The sequence below is a fragment of the Coregonus clupeaformis genome, unplaced genomic scaffold (assembly GCF_020615455.1).
Source record: "Coregonus clupeaformis isolate EN_2021a unplaced genomic scaffold, ASM2061545v1 scaf2335, whole genome shotgun sequence".
In the NCBI taxonomy this organism is placed as follows: Eukaryota; Metazoa; Chordata; class Actinopteri; order Salmoniformes; family Salmonidae; genus Coregonus; species Coregonus clupeaformis.
The window spans coordinates 8,551-32,474 of record NW_025535789.1 but is presented as its reverse complement, the minus strand read 5'-3'; the positions used below and the strand labels follow the sequence as shown (position 1 = coordinate 32,474).

The 23,924-nt window shown below is 45.7% G+C and overlaps 1 protein-coding gene across 1 annotated transcript; it reads right to left on the bottom strand.

The window, feature by feature from the left end:
• Window positions 1-5,171: 5,171 nt before the first annotated feature.
• Window positions 5,172-17,231, bottom strand: LOC121553844 (zinc finger protein GLIS2). The gene is made up of 7 exons (XM_045219386.1): window positions 17,018-17,231; window positions 16,108-16,307; window positions 13,535-13,720; window positions 12,987-13,120; window positions 10,032-10,150; window positions 9,105-9,621; window positions 5,172-5,178 (listed from the first exon to the last, which is right to left on the bottom strand). Exons 1-7 carry the CDS (start codon window positions 17,229-17,231, stop codon window positions 5,172-5,174), a joined length of 1,377 nt encoding a protein of 458 aa, XP_045075321.1.
• Window positions 17,232-23,924: the final 6,693 nt, after the last annotated feature.

Below are 23,924 nucleotides of genomic sequence, written 5' to 3'. Positions count from 1 at the left end.
AGCATTTCACTGTTAGTCTACACCTGTTGTTTACGAAGCATGTGAAAAATACAATTTGATTTGATACTCTTCCGTACATTAGAACATGTCAAAATAGTGATATTTAACCATTTTAGTTAGGCTGGTTGCCGTACTGGAGGACCAGAGTTGGGAAATGCTGTTCTAGAGAATGTGTAGGCATAAATATAGGGAGAATCTTAATTGCATATCCTCGACTCTCGTCTTCTCGCCACGCCTCGTTCTCAAAAGCCATTGGTGGAGAAGGTCAGAGGGGCGGGCCCTCTGACTTTCTCATCCAATGAGTTTTGAAAAGGAGGCGAGAAGTCAAGGAAATACAATTGAGATTCTCCCATAGAATGACATAGCGTAAGGAAAGGGTTGTCACTGGCTGTTTTCATTAACTTGTTCAGTGATTTATTTGTCTACGTCTAGAAATAGATGCGACAATTTCCTGCTAGGGTGCGTTTGTAGTTAGTGGTTGAAGTGTTTCGATGATCCATTTAGGCGTGACCAGTGATTCCATGTGTATGTATATTGGGCAGCAGGTATCGCCACGGCCACGGTTCGTGCCATGGTGAAACTTGCACTCTTTATGATCTGAAATAATTGGATGGTGAAACTTGCCAGCCAACCAGAAAAGCAAGGCGAAATAATTCAGGTATTCTTGAAAGTCAGGACAATCATTGTCCTGCAAAGATTTTTCAACTTTGTATAGTTGAAATATAATCATTTGTCGCAATAAAGAAAGTTCGACAAAATAAAAATCCACTGCTGTTGAACGGATAACAAAGTTGTCATCTTTAGAAAGTTTCTCCTATATCTGCCACAGTGGATGCTGCTGAGGGGAGGACGGCTCATAATAAGGGCTGGAACCGAGCGAATGGAATGGCATCAAACTATGTGTTTGATGTATTTGATACTATTCCGCTCCAGCCATCACCACGAGCATGTCCTCCCCAATTAAGGTGCCACCAACCTCCTGTGATCTGCCATCTGCCATGTCGCAATTTTTTTTTTTTTAGCAACATTGCTTTTGTCGAATAAACCTGGGTCAATGGAAACATGCCTACAGTCAGGGAATGAAAAATGGAAAACCCAGCGCACACGTAGGTATAGATTATTGACATAGCCTACTTCTTCTGCTTATTTGCATACTTTTTCTTCTTTGAAGTGACTGACGGTGTTACTGTCAAAGCACTTTGTGACCACTACTGCTGTAAAAATAGCTTTATAAATACAATCTGGACAAAGATGCCATCTTTAATACACTGTACATCTAATTTCATGTATTTCAATAAGTACATAATAAGTGTATAGTAGAAGTATAGTATATTATTAAATAATAGTAAGTAGCACATTATTACATAATAAGTCTATACAATGAAGTATATACCTTCACATTCTCCACATCATTACATACATTCTTCAGATATGTATTCTTCTCCGTTCAGGGTAGATTGGGACAATCTTCTCAGAGAAAGCCAAACATTCTATTTATGACTAGGGCCAAAAGAAACGGCCTGATGTCAACATGTTCTATGTAAATGCACCCTATTCAAATCTATGGCTTAGGTTCTAGAGTAGATACTGTGTCTGTCTATCTAAAGTTACTAACATTTAAATACATACAGAAGTATGATGTAGTTAGTAACTGGTTACTTTAAAGCACTCTTTTATTTTTTGTTAAACATTTTTTTACAGCCAATGTAAAAATGGCTTTACAAATAAATGAGATTGATTGATTGAGTAAGTAATGAGAAGCGCAGAGAGATGTTCTTCTTACCTTTTGTACCTATCATGTCCATACAATTTGGGACATTTACTTTAAAATTGTACCCTATTATCTAGAAGTAGCGTGTAGTTGATCTAGGTAGTAACTGGTTACTGTAAAGCACTGTAAAATTGGACCCTATTATCTAGCACTGGTTGATTGTATGTCTGTCTAGTTTGTCCTGAGAAGAGCAGAGAGATGTCATTGATAGTGCTTGCTTACCGTTTACATCCATTTCCTCCTTGCTCCTCCATGACTGCAGCCGGTTAACCAACTCAGAGAGACCATGGATCCTTGTGGCAGTGACTGGTGAAGAAAATAACACCCCTCCTGTGTGTGTGTACAACCATCCCAGGACAATTACACCACCTCCCTCCCCTGTGTTTCAGGTCTATCCAGTAGAACACACTCCAGTGTGCTCTAAGCCTCAGATGTCAGTTGTTCTATGGTGGAGTTGGTGTAGCTTTACAGGTGTTCTGTAGCCTACAGGGAAGGGTGAGTGTGTGACAGGGGAAGGGCAGGGGAGGAGGGGAGGGGGAGAGATGAGGAAACAAGTGTGTGTGGGAGGTGGGGGGTTGTGTGTGTGAGAGAGAGAGAGAGAGAGAGAGAGAGAGAGAGAGAGAGAGAGAGAGAGAGAGAGAGAGAGAGAGAGAGAGAGAGAGAGAGAGAGAGAGAGAGAGAGAGAGAGAGAGAGAGAGAGAGAGAGAGAGAGAGAGAGAGAGAGAGAGAGAGAGAGAGAGAGAGAGAGAGAGAGAGAGAGAGAGAGAGAGAGAGAGAGAGAGAGCCTGCTTCATTGTAGTAAAGTGTTATGGTTTTATTGACTTTGGACGTTGTCAGGCTACAGTGAGGGAAAAAAGTATTTGATCCCCTGCTGATTTTGTACGTTTGCCCACTGACAAAGAAATTATCAGTCTATAATTTTAATGGTACGTTTATTTTAATAGTGAGAGACAGAATAACAACAAAAAAATCCAGAAAAACGCATGTCAAAAATTTTCTAAATTGATTTGCATTTTAATGAGGGAAATAAGTATTTGACCCCTCTGCAAAACATGACTGAGTGCTTGGTGGCAAAACCCTTGTTGGCAATCACAGAGGTCAGACCTTTCTTGTAGTTGGCCACCAGGTTTGCACACATCTCAGGAGGGATTTTGTCCCACTCCTCTTTGCAGATCTTCTCCAAGTTATTAAGGTTTCGAGGCTGACGTTTGGCAACTCGAACCTTCAGCTCCCTCCACAGATTTTCTATGGGATTAAGGTCTGGAGACTGGCTAGGCCACTCCAGGACCTTAATGTGCTTCTTCTTGAGCCACTCCTTTGTTGCCTTGGCCGCGTGTTTTGGGTGATTGTCATGCTGGAATACCCATCCATGACCCATTTTCAATGCCCTGGCTGAGGGAAGGAGGTTCTCACTCAAGATTTGACGGTACATGGCGCCGTCCATCGTCCCTTTGATGGGGTGAAGTTGTCCTGTCCCCTTTGCAGAAAAACACCCCCAAAGCATAATGTTTCCACCTCCATGTTTGACGGTGGGGATGGTGTTCTTGGCGTCATAGGCAGCATTCCTCCTCCTCCAAACACGGCGAGTTGAGTTGATGCCAAAGAGCTCGATTTTGGTCTCATCTGACCACAACACTTTCACCCAGTTCTCCTCTGAATCATTCAGATGTTCATTGGCAAACTTCAGATGGCCCTGTATATGTGCTTTCTTGAGCAGGGGGACCTTGCGGGCGCTGCAGGATTTCAGTCCTTCACGGCGTAGTGTGTTACCAATTGTTTTCTTGGTGACTATGGTCCCAGCTGCCTTGAGATCATTGACAATATCCTCCCGTGTAGTTCTGGGCTAATTCCTCACCGTTCTCATGATCATTGCAACTCCACGAGGTGAGATCTTGCATGGAGCCCCAGGCCGAGGCAGATTGACAGTTATTTTGTGTTTCTTCCATTTGCGAATAATCGCACCAACTGTTGTCACCTTCTCACCAAGCTGCTTGGCGATGGTCTTGTAGCCCATTCCAGCCTTGTGTAGGTCAATTTATAACATTTTTGACATGCGTTTTTCTGGATTTTGTTGTTGTTATTCTGTCTCTCACTGTTCAAATAAACCTACCATTAAAATTATAGACTGATCATGTCTTTGTCAGTGGGCAAACATACAAAATCAGCAGGGGATCAAATACTTTTTTCCCTCACTGTATTGGGGAAACAGGTTTCTTTCTTACACTGATTGCTGACAGTAGGCCTAAACACACACACAGACGGCATAACAAACGGCACTTGCTTACAACCCAGGAGAGTTGACAAACACACACCCACAGGTGACACAAGAATGCCACTGGATTTGTTCATTTTTGTTTATTGACGTCACGTCATTGTCATTAACCACATTTTCCATTTAACAGTCCTCATAAAAAAACTGAAAGCACACAAAGCTATGATGTCACCAATCACACCTTTTGTCAACTCTTTAAACAGTCAGCTATGTAAAGTGTTGACCCTGGGAAAATATACATATATTTATACATTTATATTACATGTACCTGTACTTCATTGAATGTGCTGTGTGTATTTTCGGTATATTTCACCTATGATACATACAAGGCACTTGGAAACATTAAAAAATACTGATAATAATAATTGAAAATCTTAATGTGCAAACGAAGATAAAAAATGATATCAGATGCTGGCCTGCAGTAGGTAGGCCATAGTCTAACATTAACCCTTTGAGCATATGTAGACTACTAGACTTCATATGTAAATTCACCTCTGTCCTATTTGTACTTCCTATGTTACCTCAATATGGGAACCTGAATTTTCAGGTTTTTCCAATCAAACTTACAGTTCCAGGTTTGTAACAAAATGTAATTGGCATGGTGGAGTTGCACATTGTTACATTATACTTACAAAGACTAAATATTCTTTTGAGTGATTTGTCTGTAAATTAATACAAATAATGAAGCTATTGTAAGTACTATACAGTTATGTACACACTTTTCTGTTTACATTGGGCCTACTTATCTAATCAAAAAAACCTGGATCAAATAGAAATCCCTAACTTGGCCAATAATACTGGATGCCAGGTAAGGCGTGCAGATCAAATAACAATTTCCTACCTTGTGTTGGATAAGCTATTAGCAAATATTACTTTTATGAGGTTTGTCGGCTTTATTGAGAAACGTCTGTTGCACAAAGGGTTAATACGTCATCCTTGGGTTTGTAGATCCTGATATAGGATCCTTGTCTTTGGATGCGTCCCAAATGGCACCCTGTTCCCTTTGTAGTGCACTACTTTTGACCAGGGCTCTGGTCAAAAGTAGTGCACTATATAGGGAATAGGGTACCATTTGGGACGTACATTTTGTCACTGAGTTACGAAACAGCATTGGTCATAAAATGGCAGTTAGATGCTGTAGAGAGAGGAGGAACAACTTCAACATTCAATAGAAATGTCTCGTCTTAACCAGAAAGACAAATAAAACTTTCTTACTTGTTTGCAGATGTGATGAAAGACACAGAGATGTCATACCTTTACAGACTTGAGAGGGGGAGGGGTTATGTAGATGCAGATAGATTCAGACTGTAGTTTGACAAGGCTTCAACAACCCTTTAGTTCGTACCAAAGATTTCCACTGATTACCTTGTAATCTCGAGAGCCTATTCCCTACAGGGTATTTTAAAGGCTGTTTGTTGTTGTGACCACACCAGATTTAATCCATTTGTAGGATAAAAAAATACACAATAGGTTATTTTAAGCTTAATTCATTCAAAGTTATTGAATTTGATCGTCAGTCATACAAAGATTAGTGTGCGACTAAAATAGTACCCTATTCCCGTTACAGTGCACTACTTTTTAGGGAATACCATACAAGGAAGGGTGCCATTTCAGATGCAGCCTAGGTGTGTGAAGCCTCTGCAGGTCAAGTAGGTTGGTTGGTTGAGGGGAGAGGAAGGTGCGGGTCATTGTCTTGTCAGCTAAACATCATAGCCTTTCTTAGCCAAACCACACCTCTGTCGTCCTGCCAACCAACCTTACAACTATGCAGGTGGCAGTCACATGACAACAGAACTAAATACCACATTCTTAGCTCAGAGGACCCCAGGGGAACCGGGTAATATGAGTGAAGGCTACGCCTAACCCTGCCTGTGTAAAAATCTAAACAAACTAACAAACATAGGCAAATTCTAAACTTCCACTTACATTTGAACTTAGTCTCCCATTGACATTAACGTTTGACTAAAGTGGAAGTTAGAATCCACCCCAAAAGACGCATGTAGAATGTAGTTTGACATCCGACTGGTTTTCCCAGACTGTGCTTGCCCTGTAGTGTGTACCACATACATCCGACTGGTTTTCCCAGACTGTGCTTGCCCTGTAGTGTGTACCACATACATCCGACTGGTTTTCCCAGACTGTGCTTGCCCTGTAGTGTGTACCACATACATCCGACTGGTTTTCCCAGACTGTGCTTGCCCTGTAGTGTGTACCACATACATCCGACTGGTTTTCCCAGACTGTGCTTGCCCTGTAGTGTGTACCACATACATCCGACTGGTTTTCCCAGACTGTGCTTGCCCTGTAGTGTGTACCACATACATCCGACTGGTTTTCCCAGACTGTGCTTGCCCTGTAGTGTGTACCACATACATCCGACTGGTTTTCCCAGACTGTGCTTGCCCTGTAGTGTGTACCACATACATCCGACTGGTTTTCCCAGACTGTGCTTGCCCTGTAGTGTGTACCACATACATCCGACTGGTTTTCCCAGACTGTGCTTGCCCTGTAGTGTGTACCACATACATCCGACTGGTTTTCCCAGACTGTGCTTGCCCTGTAGTGTGTACCACATACATCCGACTGGTTTTCCCAGACTGTGCTTGCCCTGTAGTGTGTACCACATACATCCGACTGGTTTTCCCAGACTGTGCTTGCCCTGTAGTGTGTACCACATACATCCGACTGGTTTTCCCAGACTGTGCTTGCCCTGTAGTGTGTACCACATACATCCGACTGGTTTTCCCAGACTGTGCTTGCCCTGTAGTGTGTACCACATACATCCGACTGGTTTTCCCAGACTGTGTTTGCCCTGTAGTGTGTACCACATACATCCGACTGGTTTTCCCAGACTGTGCTTGCCCTGTAGTGTGTACCACATACATCCGACTGGTTTTCCCAGACTGTGCTTGCCCTGTAGTGTGTACCACATACATCCGACTGGTTTTCCCAGACTGTGCTTGCCCTGTAGTGTGTACCACATACATCCGACTGGTTTTCCCAGACTGTGCTTGCCCTGTAGTGTGTACCACATACATCCGACTGGTTTTCCCAGACTGTGCTTGCCCTGTAGTGTGTACCACATACATCCGACTGGTTTTCCCAGACTGTGCTTGCCCTGTAGTGTGTACCACATACATCCGACTGGTTTTCCCAGACTGTGCTTGCCCTGTAGTGTGTACCACATACATCCGACTGGTTTTCCCAGACTGTGCTTGCCCTGTAGTGTGTACCACATACATCCGACTGGTTTTCCCAGACTGTGCTTGCCCTGTAGTGTGTACCACATACATCCGACTGGTTTTCCCAGACTGTGCTTGCCCTGTAGTGTGTACCACATACATCCGACTGGTTTTCCCAGACTGTGCTTGCCCTGTAGTGTGTACCACATACATCCGACTGGTTTTCCCAGACTGTGCTTGCCCTGTAGTGTGTACCACATACATCCGACTGGTTTTCCCAGACTGTGCTTGCCCTGTAGTGTGTACCACATACATCCGACTGGTTTTCCCAGACTGTGCTTGCCCTGTAGTGTGTACCACATACATCCGACTGGTTTTCCCAGACTGTGCTTGCCCTGTAGTGTGTACCACATACATCCGACTGGTTTTCCCAGACTGTGCTTGCCCTGTAGTGTGTACCACATACATCCGACTGGTTTTCCCAGACTGTGCTTGCCCTGTAGTGTGTACCACATACATCCGACTGGTTTTCCCAGACTGTGCTTGCCCTGTAGTGTGTACCACATACATCCGACTGGTTTTCCCAGACTGTGCTTGCCCTGTAGTGTGTACCACATACATCCGACTGGTTTTCCCAGACTGTGCTTGCCCTGTAGTGTGTACCACATACATCCGACTGGTTTTCCCAGACTGTGCTTGCCCTGTAGTGTGTACCACATACATCCGACTGGTTTTCCCAGACTGTGCTTGCCCTGTAGTGTGTACCACATATTTCCACTGATTACCTTGTAGCTTCAGTTGCCTATTCCCTCCAGGGGATTTTAAAGGCTGTTTGTTGTTGTGAGTCTAGAGACTGAGTAGAGGGGGAGGAAGGAGAATAAAGTTGGCCCTAGACACTGATCTAAGGTCAGTTTTGCTTTTTCCCATCTAATGGTTGAGGATGGTAAGCTGACCCTAGAGCTGTGCCTACAGACAACTTCTACACAGAACAATTGAGTTCTGATGTGAGGCTAGAAAGATTAGACAGAATTTACCTGACTCTCTACATCCCCCTAGTGGCCACAACAGGTAAAGACACTGATATAAAACCCGCTGTTATAGTGACTATCCAAACTAACAGTGGCTGTTATCGGTTATAATCCATAGGGTCTGTGCTGCATACAAATAATGACTGTATCAAAACATACAGGAGCATATTACTTCAATTCTCTCAATAAGAGCTGCTTCTTATTTACATCATAATGGTGACTAAATAACTCCAACTGCGTTGTCACACAATTCAATTTGGAATGTTAATTAGGGATGTACATTGGGAAAAGTCCATTGAAAAAGTCCATAGGGAATGTTTGAGATACATTTCCATAGTTTTTGTAGTTGTTTTCTTCAGCCTGCTTTTACTGTTTAGTGTTGGAATGATCAGAGTTTTTTTTTTTTCCATGTCTTTAAAGGAGAATTACCTTTGACCCCCACGCAGCTTTTAAAAAGCCCCTAACCCTCCCCATCCACACACACACACACCAACTGTCAGCTCCGAGGCATCGTTTAGACACAAACACACACACACAAACTTACACACACACCCTGTCCCTTGATCGTAGCAACAGACGTGTGAGCACGGGTCCCAAGCTGAACACACTCACACATACACACACACACCCTGGCCCTAGCTGACAACAGCTGGTTTGAGCACCAGCGCCCCAGGGGATTGAATCACCACCCAGGAGGGGAGGTCACGCCCTGCCCCCGTCCCTCCGTACCCTCCCACAGACAAATTCAGTACCTCATCCTCCCTCTCCCTGTCCTCTTCACACCCATCCTCCTCCTCCCCCCCCTCCTGCTCTCCCCTCTCCCTAGCTGCCCCAGACCCATGGAAGCCAACCCAAACACGGATGCAGCCGAGAGTCCGAACGGGAGCATGGAAGAATCACACCAACCCAATCCCCCACCTCCACCACCTAGCGAGAATAAGGACGCTCCAGGGTGACCTAGTCCGCTTAGATCCAGGGGGCCACACATGGCCGAGAGGGGCAGCGAGGCCCCCAGACGGTGGCCTCCGAGAAGAGAAGCCACGGCGGCCCCTCCTGGGATGATAATATGGGCCCCGCCGACATAGCCCATCTCTGAGACCCCTCCACCGTTACTTCCATGGAGACCACCCCCTTTGAGGAACACCCCGAGCCCAGCCGAGGAGGCCTGTTCCTGGGTCGCGACGAAGTGTCCGTGGGCCTTGATGTGTTTGCGGAGGGAGCTGGGGTCGGTGTAGCGTTTAAGGCAGCCGGCCATCTTGCAGTAGTAGGGCTTGTCCACGTAGTGTGTGCGCGTGTGCTTGAAGCGGTCGCTGGAGTTGGAGTAGCGCTTGCTGCAGCCCTCGTACGGACAGATGTACGGCTTCTCTCCTGGGAGAGGGAGAGAGGAGAGAAGGATGGATGGATGGAAGAAGGAGTGAGGATGTGCATTTTCTTGTCAACTGACAGATCTTCAGATTTTGGAATGCATATGGTATTAGCATTTCTTCTTGGACAGGTATGCCAGAAAAGCATCAAAGATTATATGCCTGTGTGTGTGCGACATGCATGCATGTCTTTAATCTGACCCGAAGTATCCCGCAACCACAAGAAAAAAAAACACTGCGAGAGGTTCTGACAAAGAGACATAACAGCACAGCGGACTCTTACCCCCGCGGTTTCCTAACCCCGCGAGGCAGCCTTTAGAGGGGAAATAAACAGCTGTTCTTTAGCAAAAACAATCAAACTGACCTGTGTGTGTGTGTGTGTGTGTGTGTGTGTGTGTGTGTGTGTGTACTGACCTGTGTGTGAGCGTGTGTGTATCTTGAGGTTCTCCAGGCGAGAGAAGCTCTTGTTGCAGGTGGGGCAGTGGTGAGGCTTCTCATTGGTGTGAGTCCTGATGTGGATCAACATCTTGTACCTGGGGGGAATACACACACACACACACAGAGTGAATAAAGTTTTAAACACTTACAGTGAGGGAAAAAAGTATTTGATCCCCTGCTGATTTTGTACGTTTGCCCACTGACAAAGACATGATCAGTCTATAATTTTAATGGTAGGTTTATTTGAACAGTGAGAGACAGAATAACAACAAAAAAATCCAGAAAAACGCATGTCAAAAATGTTATAAATTGATTTGCATTTTAATGAGGGAAATAAGTATTTGACCCCTCTGCAAAACATGACTTAGTACTTGGTGTCAAAACACGTGTTGGCAATCACAGAGGTCAGACGTTTCTTGCAGTTGGCCACCAGGTTTGCACACATCTCAGGAGGGATTTTGTCCCACTCCTCTTTGCAGATCTTCTCCAAGTCATTAAAGTTTCGAGGCTGACGTTTGGCAACTCGAACCTTCAGCTCCCTCCACAAATGTTCTATGGGATTAAGGTCTGGAGACTGGCTAGGCCACTCCATGACCTTAATGTGCTTCTTCTTGAGCCACTCCTTTGTTGCCTTGGCTGTGTGTTTTGGGTCATTGTCATGCTGGAATACCCATCCACGACCCATATTCAATGCCGTGGCTGAGGGAAGGAGGTTCTCACCCAAGATTTGACGGTACATGGCGCCGTCCATCGTCCCTTTGATGCGGTGAAGTTGTCCTGTCCCCTTAGCAGAAAAACACCCCCAAAGCCTAATGTTTCCACCTCCATGTTTGACGGTGGGGATGGTGTTCTTGGGGTCATAGGCAGCATTCCTCCTCCTCCAAACACGGCGAGTTGAGTTGATGCCAAAGAGCTCGATTTTGGTCTCATCTGACCACAACACTTTCACCCAGTTCTCCTCTGAATCATTCAGATGTTCATTGGCAAACTTCAGACGGGCCTGTATATGTGCTTTCTTGAGCAGGGGGACCTTGCGGGCGCTGCAGGATTTCAGTCCTTCACGGCGTAGTGTGTTACCAATTGTTTTCTTGGTGACTATGGTCCCAGCTGCCTTGAGATCATTGACAAGATCCTCCCGTGTAGTTCTGGGCTGATTCCTCACCGCTCTCATGATCATTGCAACTCCACGAGGTGAGATCTTGCATGGAGCCCCAGGCCGAGGGAGATGACAGTTATTTTGTGTTTCTTCCATTTGCGAGTGTCCAGAAAAACGCATGTCACAAATGTTATGAATTGATTTGCATTTTAATGAGGGAAATAAGTATTTGACCCCCTCTCAATCAGAAAGATTTCTGTCTCCCAGGTGTCTTTTATACAGGTAACGAGCTGAGATTAGGAGCACACTCTTAAAGGGAGTGCTCCTAATCTCAGCTTGTTACCTGTATAAAAGACACCTGTCCACAGAAGAAATCAATCAATCAGATTCCAAACTCTCCACCATGGCCAAGACCAAAGAGCTCTCCAAGGATGTCAGGGACAAGATTGTAGACCTACACAAGGCTGGAATGGGCTACAAGACCATCGCCAAGCAGCTTGGTGAGAAGGTGACAACAGTTAGTGCGATTATTCGCAAATGGAAGAAACACAAAATAACTGTCAATCTCCCACGGCCTGGGGCTCCATGCAAGATCTCACCTCGTGGAGTTGCAATGATCATGAGAACGGTGAGGAATCAGCCCAGAACTACACGGGAGGATCTTGTCAATGATCTCAAGGCAGCTGGGACCATAGTCACCAAGAAAACAATTGGTAACACACTACGCCGTGAAGGACTGAAATCCTGCAGCGCCCGCAAGGTCCCCCTGCTCAAGAAAGCACATATACAGGCCCGTCTGAAGTTTGCCAATGAACATCTGAATGATTCAGAGGAGAACTGGGTGAAAGTGTTGTGGTCAGATGAGACCAAAATCGAGCTCTTTGGCATCAACTCAACTCGCCGTGTTTGGAGGAGGAGGAATGCTGCCTATGACCCCAAGAACACCATCCCCACCGTCAAACATGGAGGTGGAAACATTAGGCTTTGGGGGTGTTTTTCTGCTAAGGGGACAGGACAACTTCACCGCATCAAAGGGACGATGGACGGCGCCATGTACCGTCAAATCTTGGGTGAGAACCTCCTCCCCTCAGCCAGGGCATTGAAAATGGGTCGTGGATGGGTATTCCAGCATGACAATGACCCAAAACACACGGCCAAGGCAACAAAGGAGTGGCTCAAGAAGAAGCACATTAAGGTCCTGGAGTGGCCTAGCCAAATACTTTTTTCCCTCACTGTAAGTGGTGAATATACACTGAGTGTACAAAACATTAAGAACACCTTCTTGCCCTCAGAACAGCCTCAATTCGTCGGGAAATGGACTCTACAAGGTGTCAAAAGCGTTCCTCAGAGATGCTGGCCCATGTTGACTCCAATGCTTCCCACAATTGTGTCAAGTTGGCTGGATGTCCTTTGGGTGGTGGACCATTCTTGATACACACGGGAAACTGTTGAGCGTGAAAAACCCAGCAGCGTTGCAGTTCTTGACACCCTCAAACCGGTGCGCCTGGCACCTACTACCGTACCCTGTACAAAGGCAATTAAATATTTTGTCTTGCCCATTCACCCTCTGAATTGCACACATACACAATCCATGTCTCCCTTTCATCTACACTGATTGAAGTGGATTTAACAGGTGACATCAATAAGGGATCATAGCGTTCACCGGGATTCACCTTGTCAGTCTATGTCATGAAAGAGCAGGTGTTCATAATGTTTGTTACACTCAGTGTATGTCTTTATAGTAATTTGTTACTTTTAAATCTGATCAGGGGCACCTTTTATATCTGAAGATCAGAGACCCTGATACCTAGACTCTAAGAATAAGCCCCTCCTACCTGGCGTTGAAGCCCCTCCCATTGCGGGCACAGCCCTCCCAGTGGCAGCAGTACCCAGAATCCTTTTCAGGTTTGACATGGTAGTCATTGATGTGATCCACCAGGTCCTGTAACGAGTCAAACAGCAGGTGGCACTAGAGATCAGAGAGCGAGGGAGGAAGAGAGGGATGAGGGAGAGGTCGAGAGAGAGAAAAGGGAAAGAGTCAATTTAGACTAGAGCATTTCAGGTAAGTGAACTGGAGCTGAGCATATAACATATGCTGTATATGTTCCATAGAAGGAGAAAAGTCATACTCATACTTCCACACATTTGAAGTACATGCTGACAGTTGTCGCAGTGCAATTCAGATAGTAATGTGTTATGAATCGATGGATGGATGTTCATTTGTCGGAAGCATTATGAGTGTGTGAGTACAAAGCAAATACAGGTATAAACAGTAAACTGTTGCAAAGAGTTTTGCAACGTTGAGATTCTGAATGCACCCCAGGGTACTCTCTCCTGTCCACACACACACCCACCCTCTCCTGTCCACCTGTCAATCGCATACCTTCATCCAATGGCAGGCCAGCTGCTCATCCGATGAGGGATCGGGTGACGCCCGCTTCTCCCCGGGCTGACCAATGAACATGGAGGAGGGCAGGTTGAACCCGCCCCCTGTGGTCCCGATTGGCAGGAAGATCTGGAAGCCCTGCGGAGAAGCCCCACCATCCAGGTAACGAGGGTGAGCTGCTTCCTGAGAGAGAGAGAGAGAGAGATGAGTTGAATTGCGCAATAGAACGCCATGTGTCAACTAAGGGCACAGTCCCTCTGTCTGCCTGTCTGTCCAGCTGTCTGCCCATCTGTCTGTCTGTCCGTCTTTTACCCCTCCAGCCTTGTTTAAAATCTGATTAAGTGAGAACCACAGTGCAGACACCGTGCTGGGAAATTAGATTCACTACAGGTTTAATTCACTTCTGTCCACTATGTGTTGAGTGTATTCACTAATCAGCTATCCCACATTCTGGCCAGACTGCCTGCCACGCTTAGACACACGCACACACACACACACACACACACACACACACACACTCCCTAAGTTGAACCTCTGTACTAAGAAGAGCTATAGAGAGAACTCTCTTCTCTCTTACAAAAAATGTTTTCCCCCTTCAGACGGAAAATAGTCAGGGAGTTCAGTTACAGTGGGGGAAAAAAGTATTTAGTCAGCCACCAATTGTGCATGTTCTCCCACTTAAAAAGATGAGAGAGGCCTGTAATTTTCATCATAGGTACACGTCAACTATGTCAGACAAAATGAGGGAAAAAAATCCACATACTCACATTGTAGGATTTTTAATTAATTAATTTGCAAATTATGATGGAAAATAAGTATTTGGTCAAAAACAAAAGTTTCTCAATACTTTGTTATATACCCTTTGTTGGCAATGACACAGGTCAAACGTTTTCTGTAAGTCTTCACAAGGTTTTCACACACTGTTGCTGGTATTTTGGCCCATTCCTCCATGCAGATCTCCTCTAGAGCAGTGATGTTTTGGGGCTGTCGCTGGGCAACACGGACTTTCAACTCCCTCCAACGATTTTCTATGGGGTTGAGATCTGGAGACTGGTTAGGCCACTCCAGGACCTTCAAATGCTTCTTACGAAGCCACTCCTTCGTTGCCCGGGCGGTGTGTTTGGGATCATTGTCATGCTGAAAGACCCAGCCACGTTTCATCTTCAATGCCCTTGCTGATGGAAGGAGGTTTTCACTCAAAATCTCACGATACATGGCCCCATTCATTCTTTCCTTTACACGGATCAGTCGTCCTGGTCCCTTTGCAGAAAAACAGCCCCAAAGCATGATGTTTCCACCCCCATGCTTCACAGTAGGTATGGTGTTCTTTGGATGCAACTCAGCATTCTTTGTCCTCCAAACACGACGAGTTGAGTTTTTACCAAAAAGTTCTATTTTGGTTTCATCTGACCATATGACATTCTCCCAATCCTCTTCTGGATCATCCAAATGCACTCTAACAAACTTAAGACGGGCCTGGACATGTACTGGCTTAAGCAGGGGGACACGTCTGGCACTGCAGGATTTGAGTCCCTGGCGGCGTAGTGTGTTACTGATGGTAGGCTTTGTTACTTTGGTCCCAGCTCTCTGCAGGTCATTCACTAGGCCCCCCCGTGTGGTTCTGGGATTTTTGCTCACCGTTCTTGTGATCATTTTGACCCCACGGGGTGAGATCTTGCGTTGAGCCCCAGATCGAGGGAGATTATCAGTGGTCTTGTATGTCTTCCATTTCCTAATAATTGCTCCCACAGTTGATTTCTTCAAACCAAGCTGCTTACCTATTGCAGATTCAGTCTTCCCAGCCTGGTGCAGGTCTACCATTTTGTTTCTGGTGTCGTTTGACAGCTCTTTGGTCTTGGCCATAGTGGAGTTTGGAGTGTGACTGTTTGAGGTTGTGGACAGGTGTCTTTTATACTGATAACAAGTTCAAACAGGTGCCATTAATACAGGTAACGAGTGGAGGACAGAGGAGCCTCTTAAAGAAGAAGTTACAGGTCTGTGAGAGCCAGAAATCTTGCTTGTTTGTAGTTGACCAAATACTTATTTTCCACCATAATTTGCAAATAAATTCATTAAAAATCCTACAATGTGATTTTCTGGAATTTTCTTTCTCAATTTGTCTGTCATAGTTGACGTGTACCTATGATGAAAATTACAGGCCTCTCTCATCTTTTTAAGTGGGAGAACTTGCACAATTGGTGGCTGACTAAATACTTTTTTCCCCCACTGTATGTGTTAAGTAAAAATGTCACCATGAAATTGTTTCAAATGTTTCTCACACCAGTGGCCGTATTCACAAAGCGTCTCAGAGTAGGAGTGTTCATCTCGGATCAATTCTGCCTTTTAAATCATAATGATTAAGAGAGAGGACCTGATCCTAGATCAGTACTCCTCCTCTAAGTGGCTTTGTGAATACAGGCCCAAGTTTGTTACATAACCATGTGTTTGATGTATTTGATACCATTCCACTTACTGCACTCCAGCCATTACCATGAGCCCATCCTCCCCAATTAAGGTGCCACCAACCTCCTGTGGCACGCACACACACACACTGCCTCTATCTGGCTTACCCTGGAGTAGATGGGTGTGGCTGGGCTGCAGCTGGGTGGATAGTCCAGGGGTGAGGAGGGGGAGGCAGAGGGGGAGGGTGCATGGCGGGAGGAGGGGGAGGGAGAGGGGGAGGGTGCGTGTCGGAAGGAGGGGGAGAGACTCAGGTCCATGGCAGGGGGGGTGCAGGAACCTGCCCTCTCCTGGTGGGACAGGGGGGTACCTGGCGGGGGGAGAGGGGGTGAGGTCACACACAAGAGCCATGTATAGTACATATGAGCAACACACAGCTTCATACAAAGTCAAATAAATTAACTTTACACAAACACTCTCTCTTTTCTCTCAGCATTGGTTAGCGAGGCTATAGTTGGTTAGCGAGGCTATAGTTGGTTAGCGAGGCTATCGTTGGTTATCGTTGGTTAGCGAGGCTATCGTTGGTTAGCGAGGCTATCGTTGGTTATCGTTGGTTAGCGAGGCTATCGTTGGTTAGCGAGGCTATCGTTGGTTAGCGAGGCTATCGTTGGCATAATACTAAGTATTCAGCAGCAGTCTGCAGTGCCACTCTGTTGTCCATAATGACACACACACATACTCACACTCCATAACGACATGTTAAGTGTATACAGCAGTTGGTAATGAGAGGAGCATGATGTTGATTTGAGACGTGGACTCAGTCCCAAATGGTACATTTTCCCTATAAAGTGCACTACTTTTAACCAGAGCCATATGGGCCAAGTGCACTGTAAAGGGAATAGGGTGCCACTTGGGACGTATTTATGGACTCACTGGCCTCAGACAACGAGAAATGAATAGAGGGAATTGTGTGTGTGTGGTGGGGGGTAGTGTGTGTTTGTGAGAGAGAGAGAAGGAAAATAGACAAAAAGAGAGTGTTTGTGAAAAATTGATAGAGAGGGAGAGAGAGAGTGTGTTTACCTGGAGAGGGAGGCGGTGATGGGTAGGTCATCGGTAGGTTACGTAGCAGACGTTGTCGTGTGGCACTGAGAGGGGCGCAGATGGAGGCAGAATACGCCCTCTTTCCCAACCTGATCCTCCCATTGGCCCGTGGAAGCTTCAGGTCCAGAGGCTCATCCAATGACAGCATGGCAGCTACAGTATTCCAGAACACCTGTAGAGAAGAGCCAATCATAATGCTCGTTAGTGAAAGCCATGAACAATCAAAGAATAACAAACAATCACATTTCCAACTAGTAGGACAGAAGTTTTTCTAACCATCTGACATGACTAGGAACAACTCTGGTCTTTCCTTTAACTATTCCCTAGTCAGATCAGCTGATCAGGAACAACTCTGGTCTTTCCTTTAACTATTCCCTAGTCAGATCAGCTGATCAGGAACAACTCTGGTCTTTCCTTTAACTATTCCCTAGTCAGATCAGCTGATCAGGAACAACTCTGGTCTTTCCTTTAACTATTCCCCTAGTCAGATCAGCTGATCAGGAACAACTCTGGTCTTTCCTTTAACTATTCCCTAGTCAGATCAGCTGATCAGGAACAACTCTGGTCTTTCCTTTAACTATTCCCTAGTCAGATCAGCTGATCAGGAACAACTATGGTCTTTTCTTTAACTATTCCCTAGTCAGATCAGCTGATCAGGAACAATTATTGGGTCAATTTTTCAATATTTTATCCAACTTCAAATAAACCCCAATAGCCCCACTTCTGTAATCCTTTAGATCTGAATGGAGTGTATAGAATTGTAATCCTATAGCTAAGTATTATGGTATGGTAATCCTACAGCTAAGTATTATGGTATGGTAATCCTATAGCTAGGTATTATGGTATGGTATGGTAATCATATAACTAATTATTATGGTATGGTAATCCTATAGCTAAGTATTATGGTATGGTAATCCTATAGCTAAGTATTTTGATATGGTATGGTAATCCTATAGCTAAGTATGTTGGTATGGTATGGTAATCCTTTAACTAAGTATTATGGTATGATAATCCTACAGCTAAATATTATGATATGGTAATCCTATAGCTAAGTATTTTGATATGGTATGGTATTCCTTTAGCTAATTATTATTGCATGGTATGGTAATCCTATAGCTAAGTATTATAGTATGGTAATCCTATAGCTAAGTATTATGGTATGGTATTCCTTTAGCTAATTAGTATTGCATGGTATGGTAATCCTATAGCTAAGTATTATGGTATGGTAATCCTATAGCTAAGAATTATGGTATGGTAATCCTATAGCTAAGTATTATGGTATGTTACTGGGCATGAATACAATAGCGTGACCCAGATCCAAACTGCTTTTCCTCAGTAGCCACAGGCAATTAACTGTAACATTGAGACATGGCTCTCTGTGCATATTTCCATAAATTGAGTGGGACTGGGTTTGTTCAGAAGCTACTCTCTCACACGCAACAAGAGCTTTCACACACGTTACGTACACACACACATTATGTACACACATTACATACACACACATTATATACACACACATTACAAACACACACGTTACATACACACGTTACATACACACACATTACATACACACACATTATATACACACACAGTACAAACACACACGTTACATACACACGTTACATACACACACATTATATACACACACATTACAGACACACACACACGTTACATACACACACACGTTACATACACACATTACATACACACACGTTACATACACACACGTTACACATACGCAAATGTTGCACACGCACTAGAGCTTTTGCACACACACATTTGTTACACAACAAAAACCCTAGCACACACGCACATCATGTTACACACACACACAGAAGCCTTTACACACACACACGGAAGCCTTTACAAACACACATACAGAAGCCTTTACACACACACACACACACACACACACACACACACACACACACACACACACACACACACACACACACACACACACACACACACACACACACACACACACACACACAGAGAGAAGCCTTTACACACACACACAGAGAAGCCTTTACACACACACACATGGGTTTAAGACACGGAATGTAAATACACTACAGCAAATTAAAGTATTTCAACATTTTCTTACGCAAGGTGCAAAACAATGTTCGAGACCATAACAAAGACACACACACAGTTTATCAAGGATGTGACAGCCACACAAACATATTGATCAACAATGCCTTTTGTCAAATATCAGAACAGTTAGATGAAGTGAAGAGCTGGATATAGGGAGAGTGAGGGGCTGGATATAGGGAGGGTGAGGGATATAGGGAGGGTGAGGGGCTGGATATAGGGAGGGTGAGGGGCTGGATATAGGGAGGGTGAGGGGCTGGATATAGGGAGGGTGAGGGGCTGGATATAGGGAGGGTGAGGGGCTGGATATAGGGAGGGTGAGGGGCTGGATATAGGGAGGGTGAGGGGCTGGATATAGGGAGGGTGAGGGGCTGGATATAGGGAGAGTGAGGGGCTGGATATAGGGAGAGTGAGGGGCTGGATATAGGGAGGGTGAGGGGCTGGATATAGGGAGGGTGAGGGGCTGGATATAGGGAGGGTGAGGGGCTGGATATAGGGAGGGTGAGGGGCTGGATATAGGGAGGGTGAGGGGCTGGATATAGGGAGGGTGAGGGATATAGGGAGGGTGAGGGGCTGGATATAGGGAGGGTGAGGGGCTGGATATAGGGAGGGAGAGGGGCTGGATATAGGGAGGGTGAGGGGCTGGATATAGGGAGGGAGAGGGGCTGGATAAAGGGACGTTGAGGGGCTGGATATAGGGAGGGAGAGGGATATAGGGAGGGTGAGGGGCTGGATATAGGAAGGGTGAGGGGCTGGATATAGGGAGGGAGAGGGGCTGGATATAGGGAGGGTGAGGGGGCTGGATATAGGGAGGGAGAGGGGCTGGATATAGGGAGGGAGAGGGGCTGGATAAAGGGAGGTTGAGGGGCTGGATATAGGGAGGGAGAGGGATATAGGGAGGGTGAGGGGCTGGATATAGGGAGGGTGAGGGGCTGGATATAGGGAGGGTGAGGGGCTGGATATAGGGAGGGAGAGGGGCTGGATATAGGGAGGTTGAGGGGCTGGATATAGGGAGGGAGAGGGATATAGGGAGGGTGAGGGGCTGGATATAGGGAGGGTGAGGGGCTGGATATAGGGAGGGAGAGGGGCTGGATATAGGGAGGGTGAGGGGCTGGATATAGGGAGGGTGAGGGGCTGGATAAAGGGAGGATGAGTGGGAGGATGAATACAGGGCAGAGTATGTGTTTGTTCGCCCCCATATACTTCCTCACTGAGCCATGGGGTCAGCTGCTCTTTGTAGAACCCCCTCTCTGCTTCTCTCAGAGAAGCCTTTGTCCCCTCTACCTCCCATAGAGAAACAGACTGGGACAGTGTGCTGTGTGTCTGAATGAGACAACTTTGTTCCCCTTGGGCCTCCCATGTTGAACACACATCTACACTCCCATCTACACTCCCATCTACACTAACATCTAAACTCCCATCTACACTTCCATCTAAACTACCATCTACATTCCCATCTAAACTCCCATCTACACTCCCATCTACACTCCCATCTAAACTCCCATCTAAACTCCCATCTACACTCCCATCTAAACTCCCATCTACACTCCCATCTAAACTCCCATCTACACTCCCATCTAAACTCCCATCTACACTCCTATCTACACTCCCATCTAAACTCCCATCTACACTCCTATCTACACTCCCATCTAAACTCCCATCTAAACTCCCATCTACACTCCTATCTACACTCCCATCTAAACTCCCATCTACACTCCTATCTACACTCCCATCTACACTCCTATCTACACTCCCATCTACACTCCCATCTAAACTCCCATCTAAACTCCCATCTACACTCCTATCTACACTCCCATCTACACTCCCATCTAAACTCCCATCTACACTCCTATCTACACTCCTATCTACACTCCCATCTACACTCCTATCTACACTCCCATCTACACTCCCATCTAAACTCCCATCTAAACTCCCATCTACACTCCTATCTACACTCCCATCTACACTCCCATCTAAACTCCCATCTACACTCCTATCTACACTCCCATCTACACTCCTATCTACACTCCCATCTACACTCCCATCTAAACTCCCATCTACACTCCCATCTACACTAAAGTTTACACATGCATCCGCTCACGCTCGTCTCAACAAGCACACTTGCTTTCTCTCTGTCTTTCATCCTATTCCTCTAGTAAATGTGCACTTACACACACACACACACACACACACACACACACACACACACACACACACACACACACACACTGTCCCATTTTCTCGTAGGCTCAGACACTTTTTTTTATTTTATTTTTATTTTTTATTTAACCTTTATTTAACCAGGTAAGCCAGTTGAGAACAGGTTCTCATTTACAACTGCGACCTGGCCAAGACAAAGCAAAGTAGTGCAACAAAAACAACACAGAGTTACATATGGGGTAAAAAAAAACATAAAGTCAGAAATACAACAGAAAATATATATACAGTGTGTGCAAATGTAGCAAGTTATGGAGGTAAGGCAATAAATAGGCTATAGTGCAGAATAATTACAATAGTATTAACACTGGAATGCTAGATGTGCAAGAGATTATGTGCAAATAGAGATACTGGGGTGCAAAAGAGCAAATTAAATAGCAATATAGGGATGAGGTAGTTGGGTGGGCTAATTTCAGATGGGCTGTGTACAGGTGCAGTGATCGGTAAGGTGCTCTGACAACTGATGCTTAAAGTTATTGAGACACACACACACGTCAGCAACTCCCTGTACAGTACAGTGGTTCTGTGAAAGATAACCACAAGTCTGTTAGGGCTGCTAAACGCTAGTGGAAGACCAGGGGAAGATCCACCCAGTCTCACAGCATGCTGCGAAGAGTACACGTCTGACCTGTCAATCAAACGCTCACTTAAGATGCCACACACACACACACACACACACACACACACACACACATACTCTATGCACACACACACACACACTCATACTCGATACACACACACACACACACACTCATACTCTATACACACACACACACACACACACACACTGTATGCATTGCACACACAAATATGTACGTACACACTTGCATATACGCACACACACACACACACACCTGCCCTTTCCAGAGTCAGCAAAAAAGCTTTGACCCAGTGAACTCCTTATTGAGTGTCAAATCCTGACTCCAGATGTATGTGAGTAACTGTGTGAGGTCAGAGTCTAACACGGATCTGTCAATGACATCAGTGTGTAGCTGAAGCTCCGACAGAAGAGGTCAGTAACAGTTGGTTCAGGTGCTGGTCAGGGGGACGTCACTATACTACACTAGCTACAACCAGCTTCAAAACAACACACACACACACACAGTTTCACCTTTAATTCACGAAGGCAGCATTTTCATCTACTAACCTCTTTCATTAAAGCTTTCCTCATCAGCTACACATTAATGTCAATGAAGGGTAACAGGGGCCATTGGCGACATAAGGTCTACTCAGTGATATGAACACATTTTTACAGTAAACCCACTGAACTGGATAAGTGTAAACCTGTTGGGATACACACTGCAATTATATAATACAGACAAGATCCTCACCACAATGAAGTCAGGGTTACAGTTAGTTACACACACACACACGGTAAAAACACCCAGTAGACATACAGTACACACACACACACACACTTCTCACTGCGTGCCAACTCGCCACAGTGGCTCTGCATTCCATAAGAACCTCCCTAACTTCTCACACACACTGCTATTCAGAGTATTGTTGAGGCATGCACATATACCACCATATGTATGCAGATACACACACACACTAGCAGGCACGCACACACACGCACACACACACCACACACACACACACACCACACCACACACACACACCACACACACACACCACGCACACACACACCACACACACACCAACCACACACACACCACACACACACCACACACACACCACGCACACACCACACACACACACACACAACACACACACACCACACACACACACAGTTCCCCCTTCCTCTCCCTCTTTTCCTCAATGACCTCCCTTTGGGCAGAATGCCCAGGCCCCCTTACTGATCCCCCGCCCAACAAACACACACACACACACACTGCACCACAGGCAGCCTCAGCAGACCCCCCTCTATACCTCTTAGCTCCAGAGTACAGTATGTCACACACACACACACACACACACACACACACACACACACACACACACACACACACACACACCCTGACATGAGAGATTCTTTCCTCCTCAGACAGGAAACCTCCGTTTCCACGGCGCCCTGAGCTGGCCACTCCCTCCTCCATACACGCCTCTCCCTTGCCCTATTTCACTCCTTCTCTCTCTCTCCCTTCTCTCTCTCTCTCCTTCCTGTGGCGTTCCCTTTCCTCTGTATCGTACCCCCTTAAGCCTCTCCCTTGCCCTCTTTCACTCCTTCTCTCACTCTCCCTTCTCTCTCTCTCTCCTTCCTGTGGCGTTCCTTTCGTCTGTATCGTACCCCCTTAAGCCTCTCCCTTGCCCTCTTTCACTCCTTCTCTCTCCCTCCCTTCTCTCTCTCTCTCCTTCCTGTGGCGTTCCTTTCCTCTGTATCGTACCCCCTTAAGCCTCTCCCTTGCCCTCTTTCACTCCTTCTCTCTCTCTCCCTTTTACTTCTCTCCCTCCTTCTCCCCCTCTTTCTCTCTCTCATTCTCTCTTTCCTATGGCTTAATTTCTTCTCCAAATCCTCAGCTGTATCATAACACCCTAGCGCCTCTCTCTTGCCCTCTTTCACTCCTTCCCTCCGTCCCTACTCTCTCTCACTCTCCTTCCTTTCCTCTCCCAA